At 39.0% G+C, this 17,910-nt stretch overlaps 1 protein-coding gene across 3 annotated transcripts; it reads right to left on the bottom strand.

The window, feature by feature from the left end:
- Window positions 1-241: 241 nt before the first annotated feature.
- On the bottom strand, window positions 242-16,431 carry rbm26 (RNA binding motif protein 26). 3 transcript variants are annotated; one of them, XR_010928039.1, is made up of 23 exons: window positions 16,044-16,430; window positions 14,118-14,236; window positions 13,268-13,386; window positions 13,037-13,128; window positions 12,648-12,925; window positions 11,828-12,097; window positions 11,448-11,690; window positions 10,803-10,943; window positions 10,550-10,690; window positions 10,104-10,212; window positions 9,786-9,945; window positions 8,948-9,145; window positions 7,786-7,887; window positions 7,609-7,677; window positions 7,399-7,497; window positions 7,143-7,217; window positions 6,244-6,411; window positions 5,919-6,023; window positions 5,501-5,704; window positions 4,415-4,501; window positions 4,074-4,187; window positions 515-1,394; window positions 242-376 (listed from the first exon to the last, which is right to left on the bottom strand). XR_010928039.1 is itself a non-coding variant. In XM_067586019.1 (22 exons), exons 1-22 carry the CDS (start codon window positions 16,100-16,102, stop codon window positions 1,305-1,307), a joined length of 3,039 nt encoding a protein of 1,012 aa, XP_067442120.1. In that variant the 5' UTR covers window positions 16,103-16,431; the 3' UTR covers window positions 242-1,304. The 3 variants fall into 3 exon arrangements, 2 of the variants coding, with proteins under 2 accessions (XP_067442120.1, XP_067442118.1); XM_067586019.1 differs by having other exon boundaries at window positions 242-1,394; window positions 7,786-7,884; window positions 16,044-16,431; XM_067586017.1 differs by having other exon boundaries at window positions 242-1,394.
- Between the last annotated feature and the right edge of the window lie 1,479 nt (window positions 16,432-17,910).

Here is a 17,910-nt window from a genome sequence, read left to right as displayed (position 1 = left end):
TATCAGACACACATTGTTGTCCCAAGCAGAGTATTTCTGTATGTCTTAATACACGTCTGGAGGGGATCTTTAATATTAAGTCTGGATAGAAATGTTTCCACTTTGTCTAATGGTGGAAAATATCTAAATAAATAAGTTTTTGTTGCAACCTCAAATACCCCTATGTAAAAGATGTCTTGAGAACTTGCAGCAGGTAATCAATTATAACAAAAATAAGATTAAAACACTGATCTACAATTCATTGAAGAAAAAAATTCTTGTATTTGTGAAAAAGCAGCACAAACTGTTACAGTAAACACAAGATTCAATTTTAAAATGTTGCATGTCGAGGCCTCTGGGAGGAAGAGGAGTTGTACATCCTGCTGGCAGACAGCTCCTGCATCAAAACAAACACAAACACTTTTAGTTATTTCATTATCATTTTCATCATAGATCTTTTACTCACGCCATGCAAATATTTTTTATGGTACATCTTTCAAATTTTTATCAATATCATATTATGTCATGTCCTTACCTTGGCATGGAAATCAACTGTATGTAAAAGGTTACCTTACCAATCCAAAAAAGAGTTTGATAGAAGGAGGAGTGTTGTAGGATATTTGCTCTTTAGGTGAAGATGAAGTTTTTTTTGTTTTTTTGAAATGGTCTTTTTACAGCTCTTCAGGGAGTGTTATTTTTTTCACTGCCACAAAAATTTTCTTTTTTTTTTTCTTTTCTTTTCTTTTTTTTTTTTTTTGGGCAGGATGTTTTCAGACCATTTCAATTCTTTATTTTTATACAATTCAAAGTAAAGCCAAGAACTGAGAACCAAAGCTTTCATACAAATCATTTAAACCCAGACATAAAATATTTACACGAGCATTTAACCAGTCAACCTAATACTATTCTGCAAAAAGCTACAGTCTGCCATTCAGTTCAATTACAACACAGGTTTTGTTTTCTTAAACCAATAGTTCAACAAATGTGTCTTTAAGTGATCAGTCATCACATGTCCAGACAAACTATTTGTGTTTTGTGAACCAAAAAAAAAAGAAAAAACCAAAACGGAAAAAAACGGAACTATTTCTACATTAAGAGCATTAAAAAAATTCACCATTGTTGCATCTGGGATACACATTAAAATGAATCAAACTTGCACATGGTTCTTCTGCCAGTTACATATTTGTGAGGGGAGAAAAAACTCTTAAGCCAAAGAAAAATGTGCCTCGCTTGATTTACAAACAGGCATTGCAATCTTGTAAAACTGCTGGACAGCTGTTCATCCTCCACACCAGTGCAAACGGGTAAGGGCGTCTGACTGGTCTTCATCTGCGCCAGGAGCGAGGCTCATTGTCATCTTCTTCCTCATCATCGTCCTGCAGCAATGCATCATCACTCAGGGACTCCTCCGGGTACTGGTAGGGAAAGGACAGATTATTGGAAAGTGAACCAAAGGCAACTTTAAGTGAAAGCATCACCAGCACTCTTGTGACATGTTTGAAGAAGTTATTTTTCACTACGATATGGTTAAGAATGCGAGAACACACTATTGTTCGGATCTTATTTCTGCCAGTCAACACAACCCTAGATTTTTATTTGACTGTCAATCTGCTAGTAAATTCAGCCCCTCCTTGTGCCCCGACTGAAAGTGATGCTGATCGTGAAATGTTTTTATCTTATTTTACTCATAAAGTGGAGTCAATTAGAGCCTCATTTACCCCAAATGCCACTTATTCTGATGTCCTTCACCTGCAACGAGATAGTCTGAACCAGTTTTATCCCATTACCTTGACAGAACTTCTAGAAACAGTATCACATTGGAGACTGTCTTCCAGCCCTCTTGATGTAATACCAACAAAGTTTTTGCTAAAAGTAATGAAATCTGTCAGGTTTGGTTTCTGTTTTTAACAGTTCCTTGTCTAATGATTGGGTCCCTGATTATTTTAAAACTGCTTGTGTGCACCCACTGTTAAAAACACCAGGGCTGGATCCCGCCCACCCTCAAAACTATGGACCAATTTCCAAATGACCTTTCATATCGCAAAACTTCTGAAAAAAAAAAATAGCGTCCAAGCAATTTCTCTCTGCAATGGAAAATGTCATTATTTTCCATTGCGTTCCATTTTTGAAATGTTTCAGTCTGACTTCCAAAAGTATCACAACACTGAGATTGACCTGCTCAAGGTTACCAACAACCTTTTAATGGCTGCTGATAAATATTTATATATTTATTGACTATTTATTATGACGTGTTTCTCTAGTTTTATTGTTCTATTATTGCTATTTTCTGAACTGGGACCGAGTCGTTCCCTTCATGTACCAACATGTTCTGGAATGACAAACTTCCTTGAATCCTTGAATGACGGCGTGTGCTCAGTCCTTGTACTCCTAGACCTTAACGAAGCCTTTGACACAACTGATCACAGCATCCTGTTAGACAGACTGAGACGGGGATGACCGCCACAGCTTTAAAATGGTTTTCATAGGAGGTTCTGTGTCTCTGTTAACAACACTGTCTCTTTATTTTCTCCTGTTAAGTATGGTGTGCCTCAGGGGTCGGTTTTGGGACCAAATTTATTTTCCTTATACATGTTTCCTCTTAGGCACATTATCAAAGACATGGTGTCGCTTTTCATTGTTATGCTGATGATACGCAGATGTACCTGCCTGTTAGATCCACAACCCCTGGTTCACTAACGCCTGCTTTTATGATGTCAAAAATTTTTCTTCAGCTGAACTCAAACAAAATAGAGATCCTTGTCATTGGGTCCCTGCACATGGCAATTCTGCAATCTGTTGGTTCCCTATTGGATCAAATCAAGCCTGTTAAAAGGAATCTTGGTTTCTGGTTTGATAGTAATTTAAGTTTTGAGCAGCACACCACAAAGATTGTGCAATCTTGTTTTTAATCAAAAATATGATCTATTTTAACTTTTATTTTAACTAAGATACAGAGAACATTTTACATGCCTTCATCTCATCAAGCCTAGAGTATTGCAACAACCTTTTTAGTTGTCTGAGCTAAAAATCTATTGATCGACTCCAGACTGTACAGAACTCAGCTGCCAGGCTTTAAACCACAACCAAGAGACATGATCACATCACTGGTGTTTTAGCCTCTTTACACTGGCTCCCAGTATGTTTTAGAATAGATTTTAAGATCTTACTGATTACTTTTAAGCCTCTTCATGGCCCCTCTCCATGCTATATCTCTGACCTCTTACTACCGTACACACCGGTACGTACTTTGAGATCCTCAGGCAGAGGTCTTTTATCTGCTCCAGAGGCCCAGCTGAAAACTAACGGGGGCAGAGTGTTTGCAGTCGAGGCCCCGAGGCTCTGGAACGATCTGCCCGAGGAAATCAGGTCGGCTGAGTCAGTAGTCTCTTTTAAGTCTCTTCTTAAAATATACTTTTATCAGAGAGCATTTCCTGGTTTTACTTGTTTTAATTTTCTTTGAATTGTCTTTTATTTCTTTAAAAAAATGTTTTCTCTATTCTTGCTTTTTCCTACACTGAACTGGTTTTTATACACAATTTTTTTAATGTTTTCTTTTTAAAACCTGATGATTTTATGACTTGTCTGTTTTATTTTGCTGCCCTTCTGACACACTTTGTAACGCAGTTTTTGTGCTCTATAAGTAAAGATAATTTTTATTGTTATTTACTGGAGCTGTAAAGGGACTAAATTTTTAGCTCGAGAGTATCATGCTGCACACCTGCCAACTGCTTAGAAGAGAAGTTTGTGCATGCATGAATTATTTGTGTGTATAAGATGCACTATCCCAAGAAAAACAAGGAGACCAATACTGCCACATGAAGACAATCTTTGCTGTCAAGTGTAATGGCTCCCTCTTGTGTTTTGTAAGTGCAACACTACTAGAATTAGGCATTTAATATACTTAACTGATACGAAAGCTGAACAGAGATCTTTTAAATATTCCCATACTCTTTTTTTACACTAGGTTGCATAGGAGCACTAAAAAGAAATGACTACTGCCAGACCCTAATAAGAACTGATCAGCTACCTTAAGTGAATCTATAAAAAGAGAAAAAGTACTGCTAGTATACAAGAAGTGACAAATGCTGACAAACCTCGTCCTCCTCTGGTTCTGCCTCATCAGCATCCGCAGTACTCAGAGTCGTAACGGGCTTATGCCAGGCTAGGCGTAAACTCTGGTTGTTCAGTTTCAGTCCATGTAGAGCCGCCTGCAGATGGACGAAACACAGAGAGCGGGAGGAGAAAACACATGTTAGAGCGGACAGAGATAATGTGCGTATAGAATTGAGACAGAAATGGCTCAACAAAAATGTAAACAACAACAAAAAAAAGTGGTGCTTCAGTGTGTCATACAGCACTGAGTCCAAAAACTGAAAAACACATTTCACTGTTTGAAACTCAAGGAATATATTTAGTCAGCTGGCAGGTGACGCACCTGTTCTGCCTCGGCTCTTGACCTGTAAGTGATGACTGCAGTCAGGTTGTTTTCATCAATCTGGCAATCTTCAATCTCTCCAAATTGCTTCAAAATTGTGAACACACAACATTTTAGTCACTTTACAAAACAAACTCACATCAATCCAATTATTGAAAAAAAATCTCTTTCAGTTATTATACGTATCTAATGAGCCATTACAAAACATATCGGTGACATCTCTCAGTGTTGCTATTTTTTTTTACAAGTAACTAACACATAAGTGCTAGTATGATAGCTGTTAAAGTTGGCAGTGGTGGCGTTGTTTACACTCTGACATATTCAGGATACTGGGTGGACTGAGATGCCAAAGAGTCAATGAAACAGAATAACGTTAACATAACATTAGGACTTATATATATTACTTATACAGTGTATTTCTGTATATATACAGCATATCCTATGCATGTATGTGTGTGTATCTGTGTGTGTCTAAGTCATTCACTGTCCCTCAGGTTGTGATACATATTAGGCAACAAGATATGGCCTGTCTCCTTCTCTTAGGAGGTCATTAAATTCTTTGAAATCTGAAATTTTAGAGTTGCACTTGTTAAAGTAAATGTCAACATCATTTCATTTGTATTTGGTCAAACTAAAACGTAAATGTCTTTTGTTGTGCCACTGGTAGTCAGTCGCATTGTGCAGTCATACCCACCAGAGGGCACTGTTGATTATTTTTGCAACACTGAACAATAATAATTCAATGTACTGTAAGTTATAACTGTGGATGATGGTGCAACATGTTTATAATTACTATAAGAGTGAACACCTTAATAGGCTTATTTATTATTATTATTAAATTATTATTATTACAATAAATTATTAGACTTACCAGTTACCTATACAGCTAATAGTAATTCATGTAATTTTTAGGCTATTATGTTGTTCTTTTTTTTTTGTAGAACACCCACCACAACTTGTCTTGTCCACCCCCTAAACAGTTAAGCTGAGAGAGCTCTTTAATACCAAGTCCTAAGATCTCCCACCTACAGCTTCTATCAAAAGGCCAAACTGGATATCAGATTTCTTTTTCCAAAGCTGACTTACAGCAAAGTGTGGCAGCAAGTCAACCCGCTCTGCCTCAGTAAAACCAGAAATCTCCAGCGCTCGCGGCCGATGGTCCACGACTGCGTGCAGCGGCACACCTCTTCCCCGCCCTCTGGAGCCCCTTCCCCGGGCCCTAAGAGCACCACGACCCCGAGCAGGGGCCCCACGGCCTCGTCCTGGAGACAAGAGCCCCCTTTTAGCCGCCTAGGAAAAAGCAAATATCTGTCAGACACTGAGCTGTATCCTACAACACAATTTCTTAAACTACAGAATTACAATTGTGGAGATTAAATACACAACATCGTTCAAAGTTATAAGAGCATGAGTGTCCTCATGTGGCAGGTAGAGTAAGTAGCACTTAAGTACTTGACTTCAGGGTTCGAGGGCCAGTTTTTCTATATACAGATCAAGTTAATACCTCAATTTGAAGTTGAGTATACTTGATCTTCAACAAAGCAGTGTCCTCTCCAGCCTGAGTCTTCTTGTACAGGTCCAGCTCTGCATCCAGCAGTTCCTTCTGTGCCTGAACACATTAATCAAACACATGAGGGTAGATTACATCTCAAGCCAGTAGTGAGAAGTAAAAGATGAAAATCCAGTTGCCTTTGGCTTAGTATTTCTAGATCAATAGAAAAAAAAGATTTTACAAGCCATCTTTTGTCATCTCAAAAAAAAAAAAACATACAGCTACGCATCAAACGCTGGACTCTTAGTGTGATATGATTTTGTAACCGAGGTGCTACCTGGGCCTTGCTCTTGGCTGTGCGTAGCAGGCTGCTGCTGCTTGAGACACCCTTTATCTCCTCTTGAAGTTTGGTGATGCTCTTGGTTAACGTGCCCAAGGTTTCCATGATCTTGGCTTTATCCTCTGCTTTCATCGTTTTGTTTTTCTCAAGTTTGGAGATCAGGAGCTGCGGAGAATGAGGACGGAAGCATAGAGAACCACAAATTCAACTTTATCTACGGCTATCAACAGAGTACTGAAAGCACAAAGCCGCGGGTCACACGGGACAGGACTGAGACTGGGTGACATTCAAAACTGTGGTGAAAATATGGGTCATTAAATATGAACAATGAATGTTTTCAGAATGTCACAATGTAACTTTTGTAAGAAGTTTTTTTTTCTCTCATTCAATTAAATGAAATATTGCTAAATTCAATACACTCAGTGGTTTCACTGCGTCAGCCTCTCTTGGTCTGACCAGTAGCTTATGGTGGCTAATGTTAGCTAATGTTAACCTTAGATAGGTTTAGTTTTCACTGACATTACTGAGCCGGTTTATTGACTTTACGTCTCTCTCTACATATTATCCTACATATGACACTTGTGGCCAAAGTGGCTGCTATTGAGCAAAAGTCGGGATAGTTTTCCTTTAAAAAAAAGCAGACAAAATATAGCGTGTTCCCACATGATCGTCAACTCCTTTGACTAAGATCACAGCAAATGAGTCACGGATCCCCCACGCAGCTTTAAAACACCGTTGGCAAATCTACACAAACAAACAACAGCAGAGCAGTCTGGCTCAGGACTATGTTGCTTAAGTGGTGAGTCAGACCTCTTTTACAGCTCACACATTTCACTTTTATATCAAGTAGAAATGGGTAGCAGACAAGTGATAGGGACATCTTCAGAGTGTCTTACCTTCTGTGTTTCAATGTGTTTCTCCAGTATTTCCTGCTTCTTCTTTCTTACATCCTGCTGTAGTCTTAGGGCTTCCTGTCAAACAAATTAGGGGAGACAATCAGATACTGCTGGCTGTTTTCAGTGTGAGAAGCCTAAATGATTTGCTTGCAATCTGTTTCATCATCTCATCACACATTTTCAATAGACCAGGTGTGGTAAAACGTCCTGAATCCTTCCACACTTTTCCCGCCGTTCCCTGCTTTCCCTCTCTCACCTGCTTCTTCTTTAGGGCTTCCTCTGTGGTTTTCTGGGCAGCCTTCAGGGCAGCAGGATTGAAAACGGTCTTTGTGAGGCCCATGGAGGTCGAAAACACCTGAAAGGGGGAACATTTTTTAAACACAATTTAGAAGAGAGAGAAATACTACAAGAAGCCCTACTTTGATGACAAAAATGAGTAACACTGCCTAGTGAGTGGACACTTTACCTTTTCAACAGGAGCTGCTGGTTTGGCAGAGAAACCCAAACGTTCCTTCACTGACACTTTAGAGGGATTCTGCACCAAGAGGGGGAGGATAGATTACATTTATACACACGTTATGCATATTTCAACAAGCATATGAGAAAAGGCAAACTCTCACCACCGCCTCGTCCACACACATACCTGAGAGGCTACGCAGGAATCTTGGGAGGGCTCAGAGTTCGAAGTGAGAAGGGGTCCGAGGCGATCTTTGACAGACTGCTTCAGAGACGTGGCTGAGGGCTGCTGAATGTCAGAGGAGGTGTTAATCACATTACAACCGATCAGTGGAGTTGATGTTAACAAAGCCACTGTCAGACAACATTTCTGACGTTTTTAAGTCTTCTAGCTTTCTTGTTGTGAAGTCCTGAACTTTCAAGTGCATCCATATCATCTACTTTGACTACTGACTTCATACGTTTCCAAGAATATCTCACAACACTCGGTTAAAGACCTCTCTTTACCGTAAATGTTTGTGAAGGCAGCACTGCCATTAATGTCACAAGTTTTTCCAGTTGAGAAAATTTAAGAGCCAAGAGTTAACAATGCTGTGGTGTGCTGTGCCCAGTTTTTGAAATAATCAAAAACACTCATGAATAGGTTGTTACATTACACACACACACACACACACACACACACACACACACAGTGATCAACCACAATGCAGGCTGTGGTTGTACTGAATTGTGCTCTGCCTGTTCTTGGATGATCTACTTAAGGCCGTTAAAGAGGCCTCTTGATTCTTGGGAACTAAAATGAAAATCTGATGGTTTTAATCTTCTATTTATTAATCATCTATTAAACTTAACCAGTGCTGTACTACAAATATCAAGATGATATGATGTCATCTACATTAGACTAGTAATCCAATACACTTTGTTAAGAACACTTTTCAATTGAATACAGTCCAATGCACCACCGCCCACTATGACCTCAATAATAAACCAAGTAGAATTATCACCTTTCTGACAAAAACTGAAAATGTATAAACTTCATAAAAGTCAATTTGTTGGCAGCGCTTTTATATTGGATCGCATTAGATTGCACAGGAGTTCCTAATATATTGCTCCGTGAGTGTACATCAAGCAAACAAAAAAATGCTCATTTATCACTGTAAAATACCAGTTTTTATATTTCAAGAATCATTTGAATCAATATCTTCATTTACAAGTGTTTCTTATTTTAAGATATTTAGCATTTCTGGGAAATTTTAGAAATGCTGACAAACATTTTTCACCAGTGTTCAAATAAAAATTTAAAAAAACATCACATGTTATAAAGTGGCATATTTGTAATGAGGTCTTACCATGGCTGGCTGTGCTTGCGGCTGCTGCTGTGAGTGCGACTGGCCCTGACTCTGCCCTTCACCTCCATTCTCACGAAACCAGTGCACCCTGATAAAGCGGTTGTTGAGAACAGCCTCGGTGCTTTGCATAGCCCGCTTAGCCTCGTCTGGGGAGGCAAACTGGATCAGAGCCCCTTCTGGGTCATTCTGGTAGGCCACCTGTCCCAAAACAAATGCTGGTGTTAAAACACTGCACGGTCTATCTGAACTTTGTGAGCTTGTTATCGAGAGGATAAGGGAGCAACTGTGAAGTTGTTTTCACCATCTCAGTTCACACGTTCAGTACTTATACTCTCATTTTGTGATACACAGACAAAACTCTTATTGTAGTACCTTTCAAAACCAGCACATGAAAGCATTTGGAAGAGGGTTACTTAAGTTATTTTTTGAGGATCCATCTGATATGTGACATTCTAGAAATTACAACTATTTTGTGCTTTCTTTTTGTCAATAAGATTAGTTTATCACTACAGTCTATCCAAATTACTTCTAATACACATACTGATTATTAATATGTTCTATAATACTACTCTTTTTTGAACAATAAGGACAATCTAACTGTATACAAATACAAATAATTATATATTTAGTAATATTCTGTGACAAACATTAACACTCAAGCTTTTTAAAACCCTAAAATTTCAGCACTGATACTAGATTCACACACATTGTTCACATACAAACCATCTACTGTACAGCGTTGTTTGCTTTTTAGTCATCCGACAGTTAACTACTACAATGACTACTAAATAATCAAAACTCTGAGCTTCGTATCTACATCATCATCTAGAGTACTGACCTGCAGGTTGACGATGGTGCCAAACTTGCTGAAATGTTCATTGAGTTTGCTGATGTTGTTGAGCTCAGAGGGAATTTGTCGAACCAGCAGCTTTGTGTTAGGAGAGTTGAATGGGGCTCTCTTGTGGTAGCCCTGGTGGTTGGGTTTGTTAAAGCTGGGTCTGAGCAGAAAAGAGAAATCAAACAATTATAAATGAAGCTGGTCTGAAACGTTCCTCTGTCACGTTTCCTTAATCCTGAAATTCTTTCTTTCCTAATCTAAGATGGTCAAAGGCAGCGTTTCTTTTTTTTTTTAATATTAAAGTAAAAGGTGTCTTACTTGTCAAACCAAGGTTTCTTGATGGGGATGCCTCCTTCATGGGACACTGCTGGTCTCTTCCTTGAATCAGATTCCATAACAATCCTCATGCTGTTATTTGGAATCTTGTCTGGAGAGAGACAAACACTGACGGGTCAGTTGTGAGACTACAGCACGCAGCCAGAAATGAGATCCCGACTCAGGTAACATCAGTATTACAATGACAGGACACACAAATACGGTGGAATGTAATGAATACTGGTATTGTTCTTGTTTGTGAAGCAGCAACAGGCCCTCACGTTGACAAAGGTACTACGCGTGATAATGATAGGAGAGAAAGCGACATGCACCACATGTTTTGAGACGATCTATTCAAGCTTAACGTTATATTTCTCGTCCCTCCTGCCATTAACTTCCTCTGGAAATCAACAGCACAAGAGAGACGTGAGTGCTGAGATGATGAATACCTCTCTGTGGCTGGTCCACATCCCCCATTGTGAGGCCAATCAGGTTGGGTCTCTGGGCATTGACCCGGTGGCGGTAGATCGGCCTGGAGGTATTGGTGATGCTGGGAGCCTCAGGATTGTACACATCTGTCTCATATGTGTCTGGTGAGCAGAGAGAGGACATCTTAACATGTTAAACAGCCAGGCAAGGCGTCGCTTTAAAACTGATTTATAATTACAATGTTAAATTTGTAACTTGACACTCAGCCCTTACCTGAGGTGAAGAGTGGCGCTGGGGCCTGGGGGAGTGAGGAGCGCATCCCAGAGGTGACGATGGTGGGAACAGAGCTGGTGATGGAATTGGGAGGAGCATCCATGCCCGACGGTTGTAGTGGAGGAAGAGGAGGAAGGGGACCTGGGAAAGATAGAAAAACAAAATGTTAAAAAAAAAAAGAGAAGTTCAAGCAAAGCAGTCTTAACTGTTCCAAGGAATCTTATAAATCTGTACTGAACTGGTAATTGTTATAACTGTTATCCAAGTCAGTAGCTCTTCTTCTTGCATCCTTACGTTGTTTAATATCTTTGAAGTTAACCTTTCAGATTTGCTTTAGTTGTAAAAACAGTTTCTCAGTTTCAATCATAAACATTCTATGTAAATGTATTTCCTGTAAACCCATAGCAACAGCTGTCAGGTCAGCTGTTGCCTAGCAATGCAATTCAAGTGAAGAAGTGATACTGAATCATTCACACACACTGTGGGGTACAGTTACTTTCAATATAGACTTAAAATAAAACAATCATAGAATGTTTGACATTTTATTCTACAAAATTATAGCAAGTATTCTTGAAAGTTTTCTAAGTGATAAACCCATCTGTTCTACGAAAAATAAACAGTTTAGAGAAATTTCTGAATTCCCACCTGCAACAGGCGGAAGGCTGGGTGGGAGAGCGCCCGGTGGGGGTACAGGGGGCCGCAGGTTCACAGGTGGGGGGTTCATGAGTGGTGGAGGAGGCGGAAGACCTGGGGGCGGCGGGGCATCCACACCTGGGATCGGTGGAGGTTGAAAGGGCAGCATACTGGGCAAATTGACATCCTCCACTACAACTGGGTCACTTCCATGATCGAAAGGACACATGTCCCCTCGCATGCAGAAGCCTTTCTCTGGAAAAGACACATGCAGCACATCATGCCTGTTCATCTGAATCCCCAGAATGTTTTCTATGATAGGAGCGTAATTATCAAAGTATTATTATATGAGTTTCTCTAACTGTCAAACCAGTTCAATCTGCTTTCCTTACCGTCATAATCACGGCATCGCTTCCTTTGTTGAGGAGGTGGCCCCCGACTAAAAGGGCCGCGATCCACAGGGTGCTCAGGGCGGAAGTCTGACCAGCTCTCGGTGGTGTTGTTGCTATGATGATGTGTGGGAGCAATGACTGTAATGGTGCTGCTCAGTGTTGGCACAGGGAAGTGTGAAGTGGTTGCAGTGGAGACCAGAGCAGCAGGGGTGTAGCCATCAGCACTCTCTGACCGGTCATGATCATACTTCAACTTTCCAGAATCTCGTTCTGCGAATAGACAAGAACAACCATGTATGTTTATGGCATAATTCCTGTGAGAAACTAGACTTGTTTACACATTACACAATTTTAAATCTTATTCTGATGGGCTTCATCCTTAGTTGATCCATTCCTCAATATCCAGTCATCATTTGTCTTTATGTTGTCTACATCATCATATACAGTAACAAATTCATCAACTTGAATTTGATCCATAAATAAGAAACAGTAATATTCATGTTAAAGAAACCCAAATACACACTTATGTCAATTTGACAAATACATCTCTGTACACAATGAGATCATCTTTGTTTAGGAAGCTTCATGGTCATCTGTAATCTGACTAGACACAGTTGAAAGGTCAGCAACAAAATGGATCAAAGTTCAAATGAAGTGAAGCACACTACAAGAAAACCTGAGAGATGTTTCAGGGGCCAGGTTTTGGTGTCATTGCTCTCCCCATAGAAGACAAAAATCTCAAACTGACACAAAGCAGTTCCACCGGTGATCATTTGTAGACAACCTTAGATCATTTTAGATCCATCAGTCAGGTTCTTACCTCTGCTTCTGCTTCTAGACCGAGTTCTGCTGTGGGACCGGCTCCTGCTTCGATCACGATCCCTATCTCTGTCCCTGTCTCTGTCCCTATCCCTGTCCCTCTCTCTGTCACGATCTCGAATGCGGTCCTTGCTCCAACTCCGACTGCGGCTCCGACTGTAGCTGCGACTGCGGCCTCTCCTGCGGTTGTAGCGATCGCGGTATGAGTCCCTCCTTGGCGGGTTGCGGTCATAATCCCTCTTCCTGGAGCGGTCATCCCTCTTACGGTCATCTCCTCTCCTAAGAATTTGGGTAAGCAAGGACATGACAGTAAGTGCATTGTAAAAGCAAAGTTAAACAGATGATGCACGACAAAGTGTTGAAGAAACGGGAATACGCAGGTGCACACACCTGCCGTCTCTGCTGTAGCGAGAGCTTGATTGTGAAGGGCTGTGATTCACTCGCCGGGAAAACTTCTTCTCTCGTTCCTCTTCCCGGTTTGTCTGAACGAAGAAAGAAGTAAATTAAAAAGCATAATGTTCATCCAAGACCTCCATATTGTTTGACACTGGTGAATATTCATGTGATGGTACTTAAGAAAATTATTAATCCATCTAAGTGCTGACATTATTAGCAGATTACCTCATCTTTTTTCGGCTCATCTTTCTCGACTTTGACCAGAGAGGATGGCTGCTCTGGCTGAGGGAGGTAGCTTTTGTTGTTGATCGCTTCAAACAGCTTATCCACAAATTGCTGTGTCTCTGAAAGCGTGTGAGAGTGCAAATTAAAGAAAGTGTTTTAACATGGAGATAACCATTACCAGACTGCAGACCGCATGAGAAATGAAACGAGGCTTGCAAAATCAAGCACAACAGGAAAATGTTCACCATTTTTCATGTCTGTGGTAAAACAACAGTCAGGAGCCCAGATGAACATTGAAATAGGTTTTTCTTGCTGTAATCATCCCTCCTGTTCATACTGGCCATTAGCAGATCTTTTCATAATCCACTTACAATGTAAGTGATGGCGGCCAAAATCCACAAGTCTCCTTCTATGCAGAGATTTATTTAAAAGTTTATCTGAAGTCAATATGAAGCTTCAGCTGTCCAAATTAGTCAAATCAACTACATATCTTTCAACATCAGTCTTTTTAGTGCCAAAGTTCCTCTTTTTGTTACTATACTTGCACCATAGCTCAACAGGGAGACACTGTCTGAGGAAACACAAAGAAGGAATTTAATGCTAAAAAAAAAACTGTAAATATGGCAGAAATCCACTTGATATGACTAACTCAGACTTCATATAAGCTTCAGATAAACTTTTAAACACATTTCTGTACAAAATGAGCACATCTGAAGGGGATCTTCTAATGGTCATTACGAACAGGAGAAATGACTACAGCGAGGAAAACCTCTTTCAGAGTTCATTTGGGCACCTGAATGTTGTTTTCAGACGGACTTGAAAAAAATGTGAACCCATATCCTTTAATTACCTTTCTGAAGAAATACATCCAACTGGTCTATACACAGGGCTTTAAGTTCCTTTTCAGTTTTGTCCTTCTTCACCAAAGCAACAACATACTTGGCAAGGGCAGAAGGGTCTGCATCACAGCTGTGATTTTAAAGAAGAAAGTTAAGTAAGACAAAAAAATGCAGCAGAGGGATTTAGTGGTAAAAACAGTCTGCCAATGAGTCTGCTACCAATTTGTAGCAAACTGCTGGAAAATATGGTTTGTGAACAAATACAGTGCATTTTTAAAGAAAATAATTTAATTACTGCCTTTCAGCATGCCCATTGTGAGGGGCACTCAATTGGAACAGCATTAACACAGATGACTGCCTTAAACATATTCACAATAATAACTTAGTGGGAGCAGTTTCACTAGATTTTAGCTCAGCCTTTGATGTACTGGATCATAAATTATTGTTAGATAAAAAAACTTAAATGTTACAAATTTGCAGGTCATACGATATGCTGGTTTAACAGTTATTTGTTTACTAGAAAACAACATGCTTTACATAATGGTAGTTTTTAAAGTGTGAAAGAGTTACAATGTGGTGTACCACAAGGAAGCTATTTGGAGTCTATTACAATTCTATTTCTTCACCAGTAATCTTCCTCTTATTCTAAATCAAGCAAGAGCAGTTATGTATGCAAATGATACAACACTATATTTACCAGCAGAATCAATCAGGGAATTGTCTAATGCTCTGGATAGAGAATTACAATCAGTTGTAATGTGGACATGGAGTAACAAGTTAGTTCTTAATCTATGAAAAATAAAACGTATTGTATTTGGAAATTTTAGACTTAAACATAAGCCACAGTTAAACTTGTCTGTACAGGGAGTACCTGTGGAACAGCTAGACGAAACCAAACTCCTTGGAATAATATTAGACAGCAGACTGAAGTGGTCAAAGCAGAATTAAAAAAATATCGGTAGAGATCTAGCGGTTACTAAGAGATGTGCTAAGTTTTTACCACAACAATGCATTTCTCACATTGTTCAAACATTAGTTCTTACTCATTTGGATTACTGTCTAGTAATGTGGTTAAGTGAGTCAAATAAAGACTTGGAGTAACTTGTTAGTCCAGAATAGAGCCCCAGGACTCGCTCTGAACTGTAACAGAAGACCTAACATCATCAGAATGCACATGACCTTAGGTTGGTCATTGGTGAGGGACATGACGGTTATTTCTCTGCTCTATTTTATAAGAAATATTTCATTGTCTAAAATCCTGAATTTCTTGTAGCATCAATTTGCATATAGCAGTACTGGCCATAATTTTAATACTAGGCATGCATCAAGATGTTTTTCACTTCCTGTCTCAGAAACTAATGCAAGGCAACTTACTATTATTAACAGAGACGTGTTATATCAGACACTACACATTTAGAAAGTAAGACTGTTTTTAAAAAGAGTTCAAAGAATTTTATTTAGATATAGTATACTATGTACTATGCTATATCTAAATAGTATACTATATGCTATATAGTATACTTTTTAAATATAGTGTGGGTACTTTTTGTCATTATTGTCATGATAGTTACTAGTAGTTTTATTGTTTTTTTTTTTTTTCTTGTTTTTTTTGTTTGTTTTGTTTTTGTAGTTTGCTTGTTGTTATTTTTTGTTCCCTTTGCCATAGATTTTAAGTGCACTATTTTTACATTATGATGTAATGTTTACTTGTGTGGACCCCAGGAAAAATAGTTGCTACCTTGGAAGTGGCCAATCGGGATCAAAATAAATAAAAAATGAATAAGTAAATAAATAAAAACACATGCATTCACTGATTTACTTTTAGGTTCACGACAGGTTCATCGGCGTGGATAACTTGACCAAAGAATATAAAGTCACCCTTGAACTGTTAGTCTGGGTTGAGAAAACAGCTGTGTAGCTAATAGCTTAATACTTACATGGGCTCGAGGGTTTCGGACAGCCATGTTTTCAAGGCATCAAGGTTTTCAATGATCATTTTAGATCCAGCTGGTGAAACTAGCCACCTCACGTTGGGTTCAGGCTAAACGCGACGTTAGCTGAACTCAGTCGCGCTAGGTTAGCTAAGTTCAGCTAAGTTAGCATCCGTCTTTCCAGGCCCCAAACGTGCACTACGACTCTCGTGATGTATAAATTAATAATTATGAAACTGCAGAGGGGAGTGCATCTATTTGCTCAGCATTCACTGTAATTATTCTGAAGATTGCAAATGGTTTTAATCCGTTCAATGTTGAGCGCGTCCACGACTTTAGCTGAGCACCTCACTAGCTAACATGCCATGGCGACTATTTACTTCCGCTTGTGTTCTCGTAGCCAAATTATCGCGAGACAGAGATGTACACTACCAAATCAGAACGTTTCAATCGTTGCTCGGTGGCTCCACATCAGTGCAAGCAGTGGTGAGAAGTAACTAAGTACGTTCACTCAAGCACTGTATTTATGTACAATTTTGAGGTACATTTACTTTTGAGTATTTCCGTTTTATGCTACTTTATACTTCCACTCTTCTATATTACAGAAGGAAATATTGTACTTTCTACTCCACTACATTTATTTAACAGCTTTAGTTACTTTTCAGATGAAGATTTGACCCAACTGATAATATAACACGCTTGTAAAATACAACACATTGTTAAAGATGAAACCAGTGGTTTCCAAACATTCTGGTTTTTGGCATATTACAAAAAGCAGTGTGTAGGCGGGGTCACATTTCAGATGTCTATGAGTTGTTCACAGCTCCACCAAATAGTGATTTTTCCTTCTAAACTTCTCACATGGTTTCATTTCAATAAATGTTCAAATGATCCTATATTTTATCAAAAATGAAAGGTTAGCGAAAAAGTCCAAAAACTGAAAACAGATTTGTGTGTCAGAACTTCTTCTTTCCTCTCCCGTTAATCAACTCATGAACCCTCAGATTTATTTGCTGACCCTTTGAAGAGCCCAACCCCTAGGTTGAGAACTACTGGACTTAACTAGCTAACTGTATATAAAGTAGTTCAAACTAGCTCCACCTCCAGCAGCTACAACAGTAACATGCTCCTTACACAGTGATGCTTCAGTATTAATAATCTAATGATGTCATACATAATAATATATCATTCAGAGGGACCAAATCACTGCTTTTACTGCAATACTTTAACTACATTTTGCTGCTAATTCTTCTGTACTTTTACTTAAGAAAGAATTTTGATGCAGGACTTTTATTTGTAATTTTTACATTGTTGTATTGGTACTTTTACCTTAGTAAAGGATCTGAATACTTCTTCCACCACTGAGCATCTGTTAATACCAATTTAATGATCACTAATGTACTAAGTATATGACAGCGGTGTACATAAAGTCTAAAATGTACATCAAAAGACAATATTTGGTTGACTGGGCCACTTCAGATAGGTTGTACTTTCCATTAGAACTAAAACATCTACAGTCAAACAAAAATGCAAAAGTAAAAATACTAGAGAACAAGAAGAGTAAAAGAAGGGATACAAAACATTGATCAAAGTTAACTATGAAGTTATACTGTAGACTATATCAGTCACTCATACATGATCCAAAATGAAATCTTAACCATTTCCGTTTTATGCTACTTTATACTTCCACTCTTCTATATTTCAGAAGGAAATATTGTACTTTCTACTCCACTACATTTATTTAACAGCTTTAGTTAAATAAATCCAACTTTCCAGGTGTATCACAGGAAAGTTGGATAAATGAGCTCTTGAAGTCTTGGCTGTTAAATTTCCCCAAAAGCAGCTCAAAGTTAAGTTAGATTTTAAAATACAC

This window comes from Thunnus thynnus, chromosome 1 (genome assembly GCF_963924715.1).
Source record: "Thunnus thynnus chromosome 1, fThuThy2.1, whole genome shotgun sequence".
Classification (NCBI taxonomy): domain Eukaryota; kingdom Metazoa; phylum Chordata; class Actinopteri; order Scombriformes; family Scombridae; genus Thunnus; species Thunnus thynnus.
The sequence above is the reverse complement of the archived record's forward strand: the minus strand, read 5'-3'. Positions and strand labels throughout refer to the sequence as shown.

Coding starts and splice junctions, on each gene's coding strand:
- rbm26 (XM_067586017.1), bottom strand. CDS start 16,102: ATGATCATTGAAAACCTTGATGCCTTGAAAACATGGCTGTCCGAAACC. Junction 14,237..16,043: donor TCCGAAACCCTCGAGCCCAT/GTAAGTATTAAG, acceptor TTAAAATCACAG/CTGTGATGCAGACCCTTCTG. Junction 6,024..6,243: donor CAGCCAAGAGCAAGGCCCAG/GTAGCACCTCGG, acceptor TAATGTGTTCAG/GCACAGAAGGAACTGCTGGA.